The sequence below is a fragment of the Carassius gibelio genome, chromosome B12, assembly GCF_023724105.1.
Source record: "Carassius gibelio isolate Cgi1373 ecotype wild population from Czech Republic chromosome B12, carGib1.2-hapl.c, whole genome shotgun sequence".
Taxonomy (NCBI): domain Eukaryota; kingdom Metazoa; phylum Chordata; class Actinopteri; order Cypriniformes; family Cyprinidae; genus Carassius; species Carassius gibelio.
Window position 1 is genome coordinate 10,701,334 of NC_068407.1, and position 18,803 is coordinate 10,720,136.

The 18,803-nt window shown below is 38.5% G+C and overlaps 2 protein-coding genes across 4 annotated transcripts in view; both read left to right on the forward strand.

The window, feature by feature from the left end:
* The window catches only part of LOC127969044 (DNA mismatch repair protein Msh2), a 290,453-nt gene that overhangs the window by 213,582 nt on the left and 58,068 nt on the right, over positions 1-18,803 (forward strand). The gene's annotated exons all lie outside the window — the stretch shown is intronic.
* LOC127969046 (suppressor of cytokine signaling 5-like) lies at positions 1,057-17,265 on the forward strand. Of its 2 annotated transcripts, none has more exons than XM_052570640.1 (2): positions 1,057-1,209; positions 10,910-17,265. In XM_052570640.1, exon 2 carries the CDS (start codon positions 10,929-10,931, stop codon positions 12,516-12,518), a length of 1,590 nt encoding a protein of 529 aa, XP_052426600.1. In that variant the 5' UTR covers positions 1,057-1,209; positions 10,910-10,928; the 3' UTR covers positions 12,519-17,265. The 2 variants fall into 2 exon arrangements, with proteins under 2 accessions (XP_052426600.1, XP_052426599.1); XM_052570639.1 differs by lacking the exon at positions 1,057-1,209 and adding an exon at positions 1,738-2,125.

The window sequence follows — 18,803 nt, forward strand, 5'->3', positions numbered from 1 at the left end:
TATGTTTAAAGCAGATTAAATCAGTAGAAGGCAGTATATCACTTTTAATTATTCTATAAGGATTAATTGAAACAACTTTACATGAAATAAGAGGTGGGGGTTGTCTTAGCAAACGACCTAAAATTAAAACTACTTTTTATATATTATATACCTCTATTTAAGTTTGGAAGGATATGTTGTAAATTCCATCCAAATGTCTCCAAATATCAGGAAACAAACACTGCAGTATCCTTCAAGGAATTAAGAAGGTTGGACACATTTTTGCCTAATCTTCCTCATGTGAATTTTGCTGACTAATACTTTCTAAAGTCGCATGATTAAGTAATCCACAGAGAGCCCTATATGAATATCAAAGTATCTGAGCACTCTAAGGAGATGAAAAGCATATGTTGCTAGAATCCAACCACACATGAGCTTCACTGATTGTAAAGGTCAGTAGTTAACACTGTGGCTTACAGGGGGATTTTAAAGAACAACAAGCCTTTGTCACAGGACATGCACCCATGTCACCTGACTAGGTTTCATGAAGGATGAAGGAAGACCCACTCACATGACAATCAACGCTATCTACTTTCTTAGAACTACTTGTAGAGAAACTCTTTTATTTTTACCTTATTGTTTGCTATATTATAGCTAAATATAATGTCAGGGCGTTTTTTAAGATTATTTTTCATTACACTCACAAATATATATATATATATATATATATATATATATATATATATATCTTTAAATTATTATTATTATTAAGATTATTCTTTCTTTCTGCAATTGCTCGTTTTTCTAGTTATATAATCGCCCTACATTAGGCTACTACATATCAAAACACGTTATGCAAGTTACTATCCATTCCCGCGAGTTTGCTTTTATGTTGTCAGCACAGACACTTAACGTCTTCATTTGTTTATATATTTTCACTTGAGCCACCAGCTCAGTCCTGAGGCTGTCGTCCAGAGCAGACTACAGTTTGGGGACTAGGACTGGATGAAGCCCGAATCGTTAACGAGGCGTTCTTTCGAATCGGATCTCTTTTATGGAGCTGAACCGATTCACAAATATCGCCTTAACGATTCATTTATCGAACTGAACAGATCCAGGAGGAAATTGTTCGGACATGCCCGATTCGCGGTAGTAAACCGAAAGGAGAAGATAACCAGAATGAGAAGACACGAATTTTAAAAGTGTACTGAGAATTTAATGAGGCAAAAAGTAAGTTACTTTAATTCGGAAATGCTAAAATTAATTTAAAACGAATCTGAAGTATGTTTTTGTGCAACATTGTATGTCCTCATTGTTTTATCAACATACGAAAGAGTTTTAGTTTTAATAAATATCACTGTACCACGTGGAAACCTTTTTAGCTAAGAAATTAAATATAGTTTTAGTAGGTATTGGCCTAATTTCAATGCAAGTTATGATTAAAGTGCTTTTATGCACATAAAGGCTGAACACACTGAAATTAGATAGGATATTAAATTAAGCAAAATATGTTCACCTATTTATAATTATTTATAACGCTTTTAAACTGCAAAACGTGCCTATATTCGGCTTTATTGTTCGGAAAGTTTCAGAAATATATCAGGATATCAGGGACCACCTATGGTCGTAAATATGTAAAATAACGTCTGAATCATATTTGAACCGATTCTCTGAAACTAACTGTTCAAACGAATTGATTCAGACATCACATCACTAGCTGGAATTCGAGCGGGGAAGTGACGCGTTCTTCCAAAGTCTTTCCCCATCCGCATCCGCCGGAACACAGAACTTTGCGCAATTGGAGTCCCTTGATGTCAGTCAACTGCAGCTTTGCCACCAGCACCTCTCCTGATTCTCTTCTCTGCTGCACTTGGCGACCATAACGGCCGTTAGGGAAAGAAATGCCAACGGGATGAGGGGATCGTAAGGCTATGTAAATACAAAATGTAAAATGTTTACGACACATTGACGTGCAGTTTGCTTTTCGATGATCGCAGTTATGGTTCCAATCGAATCCCGTCCGTGTGTTTTATCCGCCACCGTCTCTAGCCTCGGGAAAATGTACCCGACAATTCTTGATTGCATTTTTTTCACAAACAAAAGAAGACACACGAAAAACCAATAAAAGAGCACGACAGAAGGATCGGTGAGTTTATCTCCCCGTGTGTTGTGAATGCCCATCGATTATTTCATGTTATGGCAAATGTTCGATGTCTTTTAACTAGTTTTTTTTTCAGTCGGCCCCCTTTCTGATTGTCCGAAACCGGTTCAACTAAAGCAACCAAGAGACATGTATAGAAACACTTAAAATGAGGTACATTGAGTTATTCAGCAAATACTTAGATTGGTGATCATCCACAAATATAATGTATGCTATTCAGTGGTTCTAATAGCAGGCAAAGTGTGGTGACAATCATGAGGATATCCCAAAAAATACCGCTATTTCCTTTCCTGGATTGACTGCTATACCTGCCTCACTGTTAATGCAAAGGCCTACACTAGTCTATTTAGCAAAGTTTATGTCATGTCAATAAATAAGTAATAGGTTTATTTTTTTTTTTTACTGACATAAATTTAGGCACTTGGCAAAGAAAAGTTATTATCTTTATCTGAGGTTTATTAACTTATGAAATGACATAACATGTCAAAGAATAAAAATGCTTGGCTATAGAGTAAATCCAACCAAGTTCAGTTCTGTGTGATAAACTTTTCATCTTAAAGGTTTTTTTTTTTTTTTTTTTTTTGCTTATTTCTTACATTTCACATTTTCTTCAAATTGCACACCAGAATAGATTTTTTAAAATATATATATATGAATTTTAAGCTGTGAGCATACATTTTTAATCAGCTTCACAATTTAACTTTAAGGACAATTTATTGCTGTTATGTGGGCCACTTTTATTTTATTTTTTTATACATATGTGACCCGCGAGCACAAAACCAGTCATAAGTAGCACAGGTATATTTGTAGCAATAGCCAACAAAACATTGCATGGGTCAAAGTTATCGATTTTTCTTTTATGCCAAAAATAATTTGGATATTAAGTAAAGATCATGTTCCATGAAGATATTTTGTAAATTTCATACCATAAATCTCTCAACTTAATTTATGATTAGTAATATGCATGGCTAAGAATTTTTTTTTTTTTTTGCACCCTCAGATTCCAGTTTTTCAAATGGCTGTATCTCAGCCAAATATTGTCCTATCCTAACAAACAAAATAAAACATTTTTTTTATTCTGTTTTCAGATGATATATAAAATCTCAATTTCAAAACATTGACTGACCCTTATTGACTGGTTTTGTGGTCCAGTGTCATAAAAAAAACTTTATTAAAATTGTATTAACAACTTTATTAACATTTTATGTTGGATACTATAATTAAATCTGGTCATTCTGAATCTGAACAATTTTGACCAATACTTGTGAAATGAATTTGTGAAATTAAATAGGAAAGAATCCATAAATAATCCCAAAATATCATAAAACAATCACCACTAGAACTTGTTTTTGAGACAGATATGTGAGGTCTCTACAGTGTCTGCAGGGGGAAAAAAACCCATACTGAATCTGTTAATAAAAAAACTTAGAAAATATTTTATGAAATATGTCAAATGTTAGATAAAATGTTTTTGTAACTTCCGAGAGGCAATTTGCCTCAAACCTTGTTTAGTTTGTTTGAATTTGCAAAAAGTGCACTGATCCAAGTGCTATCAGGTGGGAAATGTTACTCAATATAGGTTTAATGCCTATCTATATGTCCTAAATATAGGGGGTTATGACCCATTGCTGCATAAGATATACAGTGGTGTAACTTCAGTAGGCCCATAAAACCTCCTTAACACCACAGCTTTACAATGGACTTTTCCCCAAAAAGTGTGGTTTGTGGAGTTTGAGGATGCCTAGGAATATTTTCTATTTCTGGAGACCTGCCACAGTGCTTAAGTGGGTTTGTTCAGAAAACAAATTAGCTTTTGAAATATTACCTGCTAGTTCAGGGTATCACAGATACATTCTTTTGACACGCAAGACAATTAACAGAGAGTAAGAGGCTCTAAACTCCTGCTGGCATATTTCTGCGTGCAGAGGTTAAGGCCTGTCCAGATATTTTAGTTGTCTTGAGCAGGGCTTAGACATTGCAGCAGACGTTTCCTAGAAAGCTGCTTCACTACATTAAGTACATCAGTAATACTGTACAGGGAGGCCACATTAACTAACATGAACTAACGAGCAGTATGTTTTTTTTTTTACAACATTTATTAATTATAGTTAGTGTTAAAAATGTTTAGTGGATTATCTATTGCTTACAGATATCTTTTTAAATAAATGTTTGGTAAATGTTGAAATTAACATATGATTAATAAATGCTGAACTAATATAGTTAATGTTAGCAACTGAAACCTTATTGTAAAGTGGTAACATCTGGTGTTAACTTCTTAGTGGCCAGGTTGTATGATTCAAAATAGTCTCAAATATCAATGCTAATAGATTTGTTTATTGGATATTTTATTAAAGAAATTACAGGCTCCATGTGTCTTAAATTTATACTGCACCCTTAAAAACAAAGGTTCTGAAAGGAGATTTTTACAGTGATGCCATAGAAGAACCATTGGTGAATTGTTCTTTAAAAAAAAAGTTTATCTTTTGGACCCCAAAAATTGTAAATAATAGCATACATAATGCTGTTAAGTTTTATATTAAAACAAAAACAAAAAATGTCATGGTATTACGTGGATCATAATTGTGTGATCGTGTTAATTACAAAAAAAAAGCTTGCTCCTTGCGTTTAAAAGGACTAGTGTATAGTTGAACAAAGATGCCACTTTTTCTTAGAACAGCTATAGTATAACACACCATTGCTGAGGCTAGGTCTGTCTTATCTGTTGTGCAAGGAAGTACATCCCACCCTGTCTGTCTGCTATCCAGGGCATGGATGTGTTATGGTCAACTATATGTACGACTCTACCACTGAGTGTACTCCTATTTTACTTCTTATAATACAGATGTTTTTATCATCAGAGAAGGGCATATTTTACATCAGGTAGTTTCTGCAGTTACTGAAGGCGTATGCGGTTGACAGGGCCTCTTTCTTAATCTTGTGTGGTGCTCAGACTTTTATCAAAAGAGTTCAGGCACGACCAGCAGGCGAGATCTGTCGGTGAACCGGAGCTGAATTTTGGTGTGAATGTTTATTTTAAATGACTCTGTAGATTGTGAGCGTCTGTCCGGCATGAGAACGAGGCGGACTGTTCCGGACTGCTTCCTCTTCTGGCGCTTAGGTGCTAGAGATGTCTGGTGTAGAATTTGGCTGCAGTATCAGGTGAAGGGGGGCGAGGCCTGGGGGGACAGAGGGGGCTGTGCCCACGCTACCAGGAAGCTGCAACTCTGGGCAAGACTTGTTAGTGTTCTTGGTAGCAGAAACCCAAGCTGAGCAGAGAATAGCATAGTATTTAACGGGCTAGTGTTTTGTGATCTGGTGCCAGGATTCATCCACAGACAGTTCTGTTGCATCTTGTCAATGGTAGAACAAGGGGAATACAAGAACAGATCTACTTATCCATTACTATACTCAAACTGGTTAAAGCAAAAACCAAAGTCATGGAGTGCAGAGTTATGAGGGTTTAAATTGGTAAGTACATAAGTATCAAGAATTGCTAATATTTAATATACATGTATGTGTACGTGTGCGTGTTCTCAAAATGCCATTGGAAAAGCATAAATAATGGGGTAAATGTAGGATTTGAAAATGCCATTCTTAGTATTTGAACTAATCTCATTGCACTATATTTCTGCAGTATGCATTTGCTAAAAAAGCTTGAATGTAAATGTTTGTAGGAAAAATTTCTTAAGGTGGGTATGACTCAAGTATTTGGTGATTCTGATATTATAGGATGTATTCTTGCAGTCGAATCTGTAATGTAATTTTATTTGTAGTAATGTGTTTTCTTGTAGTAATGTACAATATACCAGCACATATCTGTATTTAATTAAATACAGAAATTCTGAAATTCTAACGATTTATAACTACGTTACTCTTAAGTATTTTAAATATTATATATAAAAATATTACAGAAATTAATGGTTATGACGTTTTAAGAAAAGGACTGAAAGCATATTTTTTTCATATTAAGTGAGATATTTAAGATTTTGGATTTCCAGGTTGCTAATCAAGTAATTAAATTTGTTATGCTGATCATGTGAACTCCTTTGTACAGACAGTCAGATGTTCTTCCACTGAAGCACAAGATGCTCTTTGGAACAATCTCAAATCATGCTGAGGAACATGATCATCAGGTTTGACACAGACTTCTGGAGTTCATGCAGCTTGAGTACTGCTGTCATTGAAGTAATAGGTGTACAAACCAAGACAAAATCTGCAAATAAGAATCAATTTCACTTTGTTACCCATAGGCCCTGTGTAGACTAGTTCTTTATTCCATTCCTGATATTATAATATAAGGACTATAATGTGTTGTAATAACTATATAAGTATTGTAATATAATTATATACATAAGGATATGGATATATTGGTTTAACTATATCATCATCTCAATCCTGAATGGCAAATTCTGGAGTTATTTGTAGTGTCTGTTTAGGTATGATTTCCACTTGAGGAAGGGGCATTGCCTTTGCCAGTACGCTGTCTCAACCCATTTTTGAGCCAAATATTTTAAAGGTCACATTTTTGGTGTTTTTTTTAAGCTTTGATTGTGTTTACAGTGTGCAATATAACATGTGTTCATGTTTCGCATGTATAAAAACACTGTTTTTTCACACAATTCTCTGTATACTGCTGTTTTCACTGTCATAAAAACGGGCTGATGTCTTCCTTGTTCTATAAAGTCCCTCCTTTATAAATACGTAACAAGTTCTGATTGTGCCAGCAGTTCCGGTGTTGTGATTCGACACCAGCTGAGCGCACGCTGCCCTCCTGGAAACGTGATTGGGCTAGGTTTGGAGTAGTTTTGAGAAGCAAATGGGCAGGATTTGTTTTGAAAACCTGGCAATCCTGATCTGAACGCACATGCTGGAGATGTAATTCTAATCACAGAACGCCTTTACTGACGAGATGCGCATGAAAATCGCATTTGATTTTTTGCACAGCCCTACCATCTAGTTAACAAAGCTAAACAGCATTGCCCTTAATGTAATTAGTTAAACGCACCAATTTAAATAACAAAATACACTTACCTTTTGTGGTCCATTAATAACGCCTTCTCCAGACAAGGGAACTGCTCCATCTTTCAAGAATAATCTTTGTGCAAATCTGACATTAAACTGATTGAGAATGAGGAAGCTGTCCTCAGCAAAATGTGCTGCACATAGTTTTACATGTGGATTATAATTTTCGAGAACCAAGTTAAACATAAATTGTAACCATTGATCTCGAAGTACAGCGTCCCTGGGAAGGCCAAACAAAGGTGATTGGACTCCAAGATGAAAATAACGTTTCGGCGACAAACACAAACGCAACTCTTCCTCTTCACCCTGAGAGTGCAACAAGACCACGCCCCCCTTTTTGTGTATTCCTGTGGCCGGAGGTTAGTCAAAAAATGGTTCTGGTGACGTCATTACTCCAGGAACTGTGATGTTGTCTAAACTGGTCGTTTGATGTAGGCAAATTCCGTTACATCAAATATATCGCTTGGCATTGAACTTTGAGCTTTAGAATTTTAAAGATATTATTTATACTCTAACAACAACATTACACACTAACTAAAGTTTGAAACATGGGATCACGAAGAACGGGACCTTTAAATAGTTTTGTTTGTTCTTGGGGGAGCAGTTCTATCTCTTAGCCACACAAGGGAGCCCCACAGCCAAATATGAGCCTCCCCTGTGTCACTTGCACAGTAAAAGAATAAGAAAATAATAAGATACATTTGACAAAACAGCTGGATTCATTACATCATTTATGTGTTATAGGTTATTGCCAAGATTACCATTGCATAGAATATATACACATCCTTCTAAGACATATTTACAATTCATTTACATGAAAACCCCTAAGGTATAGCATTGCATGGTTAAAGGGTGTACTCTAGTTTTGGCCTTTTGACCTTGGGTGTTCAAAAGACAGTATATTGAAGATCTCCACAGTTGGTGTGTGTTGGGAAGGTGTTGACTTCAGGTGATAGACTTGGCCTTTGAGACCAGAGTGCACTAGGAAGTTAATGTACATTCACTCTGTTGTGCCTCCCAACCACATTTGCCTAGGCTAGCTAGGTTATATAATATCAATTTGCCACAGTTTTAGTCATTTCAGTAGTGCTAACGTTGGTCGTGCAATACTTTTTGCGCAACAGTCTTGTTTCAGTATGTATTGCAACTTTTCTGATTAAGAATCTAGGCAAAAAACAAATGACCCTTGGCTTCATATTTAGCACGAAGTTTCACAGAATACATCTTAATGAACTCTTTGACCCTTTTTCATGAACCCTTCTGACCACCCTGCACCACAATTTCACTTATGTAGTACAAGCTCATTCTGGAAGTGTAGCAAGTTTCTCAGTTTGGGGGGAAAGGTTAGGCTTGTTGGCCTCTGTGCACATTATTGCCATAGCTACACTGCCAGATCTGAACTTTGATTTATGGTCATCCTTTATGCTCTCATACTGGCTTTGACAGGGTAACCAGAGGAAAGATGGGCAGAAAAGACAGAAGGGAGTTCATAAGATTTTGCTTTATGTCCACTCAACGTACTGACATTGAGCAGCAGGTTCTGCCAAAATGTCACCATGTCCAATATTTAGAAACATGAATGGAGGTGAAGGTTTAAAAGTACAAGGGTATTATGACTTGCTGTCCTTAAATCTTGTAACTCATCCAGTTAAAAGAAAATGTAAATTCTAAATTAAAGTTGAGATGCCTCTCCATTTAGCGACTGTGATCACATTTTATTACTTTTACTGCATTTACAGTCGGCTAACCTGATGAACACTAGCACAAAGATTAGTCCACCATGATATTAAAGCAACAAAATATCTCTCTCTCGGTTCAGGAGTTGGAATTTGGAAGTTTGGTTTGGATGAGTTTGGACAAGACTGGGCTCGAGTCTCAAGTCCAAGACCATATTTTCAGGAGCATTTGAACTGGACCCTTACTCAAATAAGCTGTTCTCTTCTAGACGTAGAAAATATAGCCTTGTATAATTTTAACTAGACAGTTTTACAGAATTGTCTTCACCTCCATATCCTAATCAATATCACAATCCATTCTGATACAAGTCATAAGTTGGTTCCAACTGTGATTTGTAGGACAATTACAGTAGACATGTAGCCTAGCAGCTTCTAAAAAAACATGACACCTATCCTTTTCCTCTCCACTATCTGAGAGAAGGGGAATAATGCACTGTAGCTCTTTCTCCCAACTGACCTACATTCTGTTGTTCTTTTTATCAGGAGACTTGATGAACTATCATTAATTATTTATGGCAGTTTCTCTCTCTAGTTCAGGCTTCTCTTGTTGTGACATATTTTACATTAAATAATTTAAAGTCCTAGTTTTTGATAGCAAATTAATGCAATGACCTGCTTTGATTGATAGTTATTTTGTGGGGGCTTTTTATATTATGTTATTGGTTTTATTACTATTTATTTTTTAAAACATTTTGCAACTTGCTTATCTTTGCATAGAAAGATATGCTCTTGGGTTATACAGTTTGCTTTATGTGTTCATAGGTGGAAAGTTTATCATGTGAAATGATGGGTTAGCCATAGTACATGTGCTCAATAAAAATAAAAAAAGCTAGTTTTTCTGAGTTCTTGAGCTCATGCTTCACCTGGAGGCTATCACTCTAATTTTTGCAGACTCACGTTTGGCCTTTTCTGACTTTTTGGTCTGTCCATCATGGTGTTACTTCTACAATGTGAATAACTGCCAGTTAACAGTTACTTAGCCCAAACACAGATTCATGCTTATGTTTGGGAAGAGTGCATAAGCTTTTTCAAGTTAAGATAGTATTTTCAGAGATCATGCAAAATCTTTCAGTTCATGAGATGCTTAGTGCTCTGCTATGGCGGGTCAGAAAAAGACAGGCCTAGACCGGCATTGTAACTCAGCCCACGGCAGCATGTTGACTGGGAGCAGTTCCATGAGTTCATTTTTAGCGCTGGCCTTGAGTCTCCGTGAGTCTGCCTGGCAACACTTTAATCACTTAGGCCCTGTTTACACCTGGTATTAACATCCCTCTTGGGTGATGCAATCCTAAGTGGTCTGTCGAGAAAGATTGCCGTATTCACCTGAAATTAACATGATGGTCTCCTGTGGCCACTTATGATTGCATCATGTATTGAATGATTATCACTCCCTGTTGATAAATCATAAAAATATAATCACTTTCCAGTAGCAATGCTTGTTTTTTTTGTTTTTGTTTTTTTTGAGTATGTTAATGTCTTATTTCAATGTTAATTGACGTTCAATTGTGCTAGATCTGTAACTGTGTGAGTTAACATTAATTCACTATCATAGCCATTATGCAATTATTTAAGGAACTTATGTTTTTTATGCTATTTTAAAATGGTCTTTTTATATATATATTGGTAAGTCTTTTATATGTTGGACTCATTTAAATTAAAGGTTTCTTAAAAAAATACTGATTTGGCTGGCAGAGTATAAATATGTTTAAGGAATTGATTGTTCAGGTTATTTATGGATGGCTTAACAAGTTACTACACAAGCAAAGTGGTCACATTTTTTTCTGACTTCCTCTGAACGTGGAAGAAACAGTTTTGAAGATTAACACTTATATTTAAAATTATTAACTTGTGATTGGATAACCCAAGATAGACGTATAAATGGACCTTAGTCAACCCATATGCACACACCAATGTCTGTGCTTCCTCTGTTTTTTGTACTTATAACTAAATGGTTTTCATCTCATTGGGATTTGTAATCATGTACTAATAGAAGGCTGACTTTTTGTTCCAGATCCAGGTGCCCCCGCCTCATGGAGAAGGTTGGCAAGGTGTGGAGCAACCTTAAGAGGGGATGCCAATCTCTGCTCCACACAGATGGGGGTTCTCGAATTGAAACGCCACCACCACAGCTTCAACCACAAAGAGACACAGTCTGCCAGAGTGTGGACAAGGCCCAGGGAGACATCACACTGGAGGCTGCTAGTCCCTCTAGTAGTGTGGAGGCACTCCCTCTAGTGGCATGGAGGACCGGTGGGAGTGTGACACGACAGGGCCATAACTGTGTAGTGGATGTACCCCAGATTCTAGAGATCACAGTAGAGCAGGATACCGAAGATGCTCGTGTTCCTATGGGTGCCCGCAGAGACTCTTACACACGTCATGCACCTTGGAGTGGAAAGAAGAGACACTCATGTTCCACTAAGGCTCAGAGTTCTCTAGAGACCACTGATCGGCGATCAGGCCGGTCTCGTCGCAGACATGGGACTGGTAGCAGCCATGAGGAGCTGGAGTCAGGGGGAACACGCTCTCTACGACAGCAGATTCATGATACAGTGGGCCTGTGCCTCCCACTGCGCTCATCCTCTCGGAACAGTCACCTTCCACCACCCAAACGTAAGATACAAATCACAGAGCTGATGCTGGAGACATGCCCCTTCGCACCAGGATCAGACCTTGCCCGAAAATGGCACCTCATTAAACAGCACACAGCACCAGTCCCAGTGTCACCAGTAGATTCATCCTCAGGTGCTTGCGGTGCTATCTGTGCATCGCCAGAAGATGAGGAGGAGCGTTTGAGAGAGAGGAGACGACTCAGCATCGAGGAGGGTGTTGACCCACCTCCAGATGCCCAAATCCACACAGTGGAGGCTGCCACAGCCCCTCTGGTTTCCCTTTATAAACTGGGACCTAAGTTGGCCCCTGGAATTGGTGAGGCCCTAGGCGATAGCCGGGGGGCAACAGCAGCTAACTGTGATTCTGAGGACGACGATACCACCACTCTTTGCTTGCAAGCTCGCAGGCCCAAGCAGCGACATGCTTCGGCAGAGGGCCACCTGAGCAGCAAGCAACAGGGGCCTTGGAAGGTACACACTCAGATTGACTACATCCACTGCTTGGTTCCAGATCTGCTACAGATCACAGCACTTCCCTGCTACTGGGGTGTGATGGACCGTTATGAGGCTGAAGCGCTGCTGGATGGTCGGCCCGAGGGAACCTTTCTCCTGCGAGACTCGGCTCAGGAAGACTACCTATTTTCTGTTAGCTTCCGCCGCTATGGCCGTTCACTGCACGCACGCATTGAGCAGTGGAATCACAATTTCAGCTTTGATGCACACGACCCTTGCGTGTTCCATGCAGCCACCGTCACGGCACTCTTGGAACACTACAAGGACCCTAGCGCTTGCATGTTCTTTGAGCCATTGCTCACTGTGCCTCTGCACCGGACCTTCCCATTTGGCCTGCAAAGTCTGGCTCGATCAGCCATTTGTAATGGGATCACCTATGATGGCATCGGGGCACTGCCACTGCCCCCTGCTCTGCAGGATCACCTCAGGGAGTATCACTATAAGCAGAGGGTGCGCGTACGCTGGCTTGAGAGGGAGCCAGTCAAGGCCAAGTGAGGCAGGGCAGATACTTCTCAGCTCTCCAATAGGAGTAGTCCGTTCAGCACTTTGCAGAGGTGGAGGAATTACAGTTCTTTTTTTTGGTGGGGGGGGGGGGAGTGGGGGTTAAGGGGTTGAAAGGAGGGACCTTAAACTGAAACCTATATAAGCTTCTATCATTTTTTGTTATCACTCTAACAAACAAAGAAATCACATATACATTGGCTCTCCAGTGTGCACATTTCACTACAGCTTCTGGACTCTGGACTTTGAAGAAGCAGCAGAGGTCTTAGTCTCCTTTTTCCTTTCCCTCAGTTCCCATGGCTGTGGGGGAATCTGCAGATACATATATTTTCATGCCCCTCCACTCTTTCACTGCTCGACTATGTGGTTTATATCCTTTCCATTTTATTTGTGTTGTACCATTCACCTGTTCTTAATTCCCTTGCATTAAATATGCATTGTTAATGTTTATTCAAAGTAACATTGCGGACAAATGTTGAAGGGAGGGGAAATGAAGGGTGATGTTAAAATATTGCTTTTCCAGGTTCTTTCATCATCCTTAGCTTTCATGGTGCTCTGTCAGTGGTTCCTATGGTAACATCCTGCGCTCATTCCGTTGTTAAAGGAGGAGGCGTTCTAGAGCAGGACACAGAAAGGCTTTCACCTTGCCTAATTGAGAACGTGATGGAGATTTCCAAGATGGATTGACCTTACACTGTGTGTCCAGACAGCTTTTGGGAATGCGTTGCAGTGGAGAGAAGGGTTCTATGCTGTTCTGCTTCCAGGAAGCTATAAGGATGATGTGCACAACGTGACACGGTGTGATGTGAGAGTGCTTGGTTTTCAAAAAACATTACTCACACTCTTCGTTCTGTTGCTGTCAGTGTTTTGTAATCATTAATTCCTACCACTAATTGCACAGGGAGGGTTGACTTATTCTGTTTTGTCTTTTTTTGTTGTTGTTTTGAATGGTCTATCAGAGACCTGGAAATAGGGCGCTGGTTGAGAGCACTTTAACTTAACTGTGCTTATGTAAGTTGGTGAAGCAGAGGCAATACATAAACCTGCTACATTGGGACCATTGTTTTTAGGCATAAACACCCTCCTATATAGATATAAACAGTCTACTTTCACTTTGTCTAGCCCATATTGTTCTGTTTTGAGGTGACCCCATAAGTGCCATTGGATTTGGGATGATTTAATAATTGATTATTTGGATAATTCACCCAAAAAGGAAAATTCTCTCATTGATTCCGCAACCTTAAAGACCTCTGTTCATCTTCAGAGCACCGATAAAAATTTTATTTAATGAAACCCAAGAGCTTTCCGACCCTACATAGACCGCAACAAAAACCACTTTCAAGACCCAGAAAGGTAACAAGGACATCAATAAAATAGTCCATGTGACATCAGTGGTTCAACCATAACTTTATTAAACTGCAAGAATATTTGTGTGCAAAGAAAACAAAAACAATGACTTTACTCCACAATTTCTTCTTATCCATGTCAGTCTTTGACGTGCATTCACAAGAGTTCACCATGACGCATGTGGTGCTGCTGACGCATAAAATTGATTCTCGTAGCTTCATTAACATTCAGGTTGATGATGTCACATGCATTATTTTAAACATTGTCCCTACTACCTTTCTGGGCCTTGTGTTGTGTTGCTGTCTATGCAGGGTCAGAAAGCTCTCAGATTTCATCCAAAAATACCTTTATTTGTGTTCTGAAGATGAACAAAGGTCTTACAGGTTTGAAATGACATGAGGGTGAGTAATTAATGACAGAATTATTATTTTTTTAATTGAACTATCCCTTTAATGATCTGTAGTACATTAAGAAGATTCTTTTTTTGAAAGCAAGAGCCCCCAGGCCAAGACCAGCTTCTTTTTCACTTTAGAATCAGCCATATCCGCACTCAAATTTCTTTGACTAAAATGAGGGATTTCAAATACCACGGTTGTTTTTGATGAATGCTGGAAAAAGGAAAAGACAGATTTCTAACTTTCGTGCCATTTGCCCCATCTGTTTAGTCTCAACAAAAGACCTAGATCACTTTAGCAGTGTGCCTTCATACATCTAAAACTTTTAGTTCATCATATGGTGCATTCAGTGGATGGGTTGCTAACAGTTGTCCTATTGGAAAAAAAAACATGTTTTTCAGTGACTGTTCCTGCACTGAGTGCCAATGGCGCTGTGAGACATCCTCTTCATGTGCCTGGTGCTGATGTGTGATGTATTTTGAGTACTGCTAGGGATACAACTATTGAGTCCCACATCTTTCTGACTTGTTTTCGATCGATGAGATGAGGTAGAACTGCCAAATGCTCAGCTCAGGCACACATTTACATTACATTTATTCATTTAGCAGACGCTTTTGTCCAAAGCGATAAAAAACAACAACACCTAAGCAGCAGTGTGGTACCATGCGACTATAACCAGCTTTGTGTGCTTGTGTGAATGTGTTGCACTGCCCCTGACCTCCCCATCAACCGCAAGAGACTTCTGCTGATATGAAAGGTTTTGTGTTATCCGTTCCTCCCAAGCAACACTAATCCACAGTCTATCCTGATGCATTTAAAGTCGTCTTCCTGCACATTATCCTGCTGAGTCTTATTCCTTGCACAAGAATGGATGTCGGGGTCATTGTGGGAAGAATTCAAAGACCCGGGGAGGGAACTTTGGGGTGATGCTGACTCACCACTGTGTGGTGTGTTCCCCCTCACCTCCTCTCTTTCTGTACGGTTTGGGTGAAATTAGTGCAATTTAGACAGAGCCTTGGCTTAGATGGAGGTTATGAAGCAGGTTTCAGGTTGACATGGCATCTGAAGGTGCCAGCTGTCCTGCTAACCACTCGCCTGTAAAAGTGTCATGCTTGGCTTCGCTCCAGACACTCCACACTGCACTAACTCATGAAACTTGAGGTGAACCTACTTATACCTGTGTGTACCAATTTTCATCAGGGATGGAACATATGCTCAGTCAGATGGGGGGCAGAGATGGGGTCCTGGTGCCTCTTCTCTCTCCCCCAGTTTTCCCTAGTTTTACTAAAGACATAATGGATAAAAAAAAAAAAAAAATATATATATATATATATATATATATATATATATATATATATATATATATATATATATATATATATATATCACACATGCAGATTTTTAAATAAAATATTTTTAATATTAGTAAAGAAAATGCAATAACAATCTTGGGCTTAGCTCTAATGGTGACCCTTCTGAAAACTGATGTGAATTTTCTGGGAAGTCGGTCTCCTTTGAAATTGTCTCCAGGTTAGGATCAGTGTTCACATCGTGAGAAAAATGGACATGGTGCAATGTGTTATAAATGTATGAGAGAGATACTATGGATTAATGTGACCAAAGGTTTCAGTTTGGTGAAAAAAATGTCAGTGCGATAGCTTTTAGATCCCATCCTCACAAAATGATTACAAAAATGTTCCAAGGTAAATGTTTTCAAAGTTAGAAAGGGCCTTGTTTAAGACCCCAAAGGTGCTAATTGGCTCACTGTATAGATTTATTAACTTTCAGAAGTGCCTTTTCTTACCCTCTCTTCAAGGTCACTAGTCTGGATCATTTGCATGTTGCAGCAAATCAAAATTCCCTGTTGTAGAAAATGCAACAAAAACATGCATTCGTTTTATTTGTTTTTCTACAAGCGTGTAGTTGGGTGCCACAAGAAAGTTGAAAATCTCTCAAAGAATTAGCCTGCACAAAGCTTTTAATCTCCCATATTTTAGTGCCCAATTTAAGATCTGGATATGCTATCAGAAGAATGTAGTTAAACATGATTATCAAATATTTATAGACCATCATGTGTATGATTGACTCAAGTGATCAGTCAGCGTGGATGGAGACTTCATAATTAAGATAGATAAAATAGATAAAAGGTCATAATTCTCAGATGTGATACTAATGCTTAGATTGGCAGCGTGTTGCCTCACATGATATACACCTATCAATACCCTGGTGTAGCTGGAATTTATTTTAGAAAGTAACAAGACTATGTTAAAATATTAGAAAGAAAGTGATTTTGTGTGTAGAGCCTTGCACATTACCTACAGGAAAGAATTTCTGTTCAATGTTATTTGATATGTTCACAAACTATAGGGAGGTTGTGTTTGACAATGTTTAGACAGAAATAAAAGACTGGCTGTCCAACTTGTATTCGATTCTGTTGAATCTGTTTCAGATTCACTACATCACAAGCATCATTATGGTAACTATGTTACTGTAAAGCTCTATGTGCACATTTGTTTTAGAGAAAGGGGCTGAAGATGAAGTTTAGGACAAGGATGACTTTTGCGCCACCCATGACCTGCCTTTGTATTTCTGATAGGACCGTTGAGACTAGCCCCTCAAAACAATTGCTGAGACATGCACCATGGATTATCTGGGGTGAAATGGTTATCACTGTCTCTCACCATCTTTTATGTTTCAATCATTATTATTTGTATACACTGCCCAAGGTTTGTTCTGTATGATGTAATTCCTCTTGATGCCCTTTCTCTTATCTTTCCTTCATTCTCTCTAATGTATGGTTAATGGTCCCTACTCCCAGGCTGTTACTAAGTTGCTCTGTTGTACTATTTGGTTTGACTTTCAGTTACAGTTTGCTGTTTTTGGGGGGCAGAGGGTTGCAGCTCAGCATGCCCCTCTTTCACCAGTACCTGTCACTCTTGGTGCTCTTGGCTTATGCTTCATTGTCTTAATACTCAGAAATAAAAGTGTTCTATGTGTAATCTGTTTTCCTTGATTTACTTTTTAATTTGTCACAATGACATCTGGGGCCTGTTCCATAAAACAAGTTTACCAAATAAGCCAGGTTTATTTCAGTTAGTTTGACTTCTTGTCAGTTGATTTGATTCAAAATAAGATGGACTAACTGAAATAAGCCTGGCTTATTTGGTGAACTTGTTTTATGAAAAAGGTCCCAGGTTGCTTCTACGATGATTTATAAATAAATAAAATCTATCAAATTAGTGGTATTAAGGGGGAGAGAAAAACAAAAACAAATCCTTTTTTAAAATTAAAATTGAAATTTTGAATATTTGAAAAGGTCACCTGACTCACCTCCATTATTTTAGTTTGTGTAAGATCTTAGGGTGCTAAATTACATCTTTTTTTGTTTTTAGTTACCCCTTGCCTAGCAGTGTATTAGCATTACACTACTAAGCATTGTGCTAACATGTTTAAGAAAAAAAAAATTTAAGATGATAATGTGCTATATTTCTGGTTAGGCATTAAGTAAAGGGATCTTGCATGACTCTAAGTCCCAAGGATGAGTCAGGTTGTCATGCAGTGAGTTGTGTTGAAATCGGGTTTTCGGTTTATCTGCAGCAGATCTATTTAAACACAGAAAGGCTGCATTGATTGAGAAGATGGAAGATGAGAGCTAAGTGAAAAAATTATGTAACCTCTAAAATGAAATGCTCTAGCCATATCAAACCAGTATTATGTAATGCACTTCTTACCAATTCTGTATTAACCCACGTTCCATGTGTTTTCAGTGCCCTGTTCTGGAGGCTTCAGGTCAGTGGGTAAATGTGTAGGTACCTGCAGGAGTTCAGTGTGGTTGGAGTCTGCCTTGAAGACACTGTACTGTGCTATAAATATCCCCAGACATCTGGGCCTTGCCAACATTTAGAAGTTCACAGTAAGGTTCTCGTGGTCTTGTGTTAGCCGCAATGGAATAACTGTGTTCAAGTGACATCTGGTTCATCTGGTCTCGTCATCCAGCTCAAACAAGGTAAGAAGGGAAATAACTTGCCTTGTTTCTTTACTGCAGCCAAGACACTTAAACACTGTAATTTTAAAAGACTCTTCTTCTGCTAGTGACTTTTTACGTTTAGAAAAAGAAAAATCCATCCTATTAATTTACCTTCAGAACCTCTGTAATGCTCAGCTCTATCTCTTGTGGCTCAGAATAGCTTTCTGTATTGGCTGTTTCGTAAGTTTGTAGGAAAGGTCCAAGGTCACTCACCTCTTATTGCTGGACCCAGTGTTCAGATTCCCTCCTCCTCGACTCTGTGATACTATAATATGTTGTCAGTTCATCATCTCCGTCTCTTTCACAGAAACGGGGAGGGCAAGGGTCGGGTTGCATTCCCTCCTCTGTACGCCATGTCTGGCTGGGGTTTGGAAGACCCCCATGTAATGGGCAGTGGACTACCAAATGACATAAAGTAAACCTATTCATCAAACAATCCACATCAAAGTTGTCCTCTAGAAATTGTTTTCCTTTGGAGAGTTACTTTGGAGAAATCTATGTTTTGCTATT

Excerpts from the sequence above, each read along its gene's own strand:
- LOC127969046 (XM_052570640.1), top strand. The coding sequence starts at position 10,929 with ATGGAGAAGGTTGGCAAGGTGTGGAGCAACCTTAAGAGGGGATGCCAA.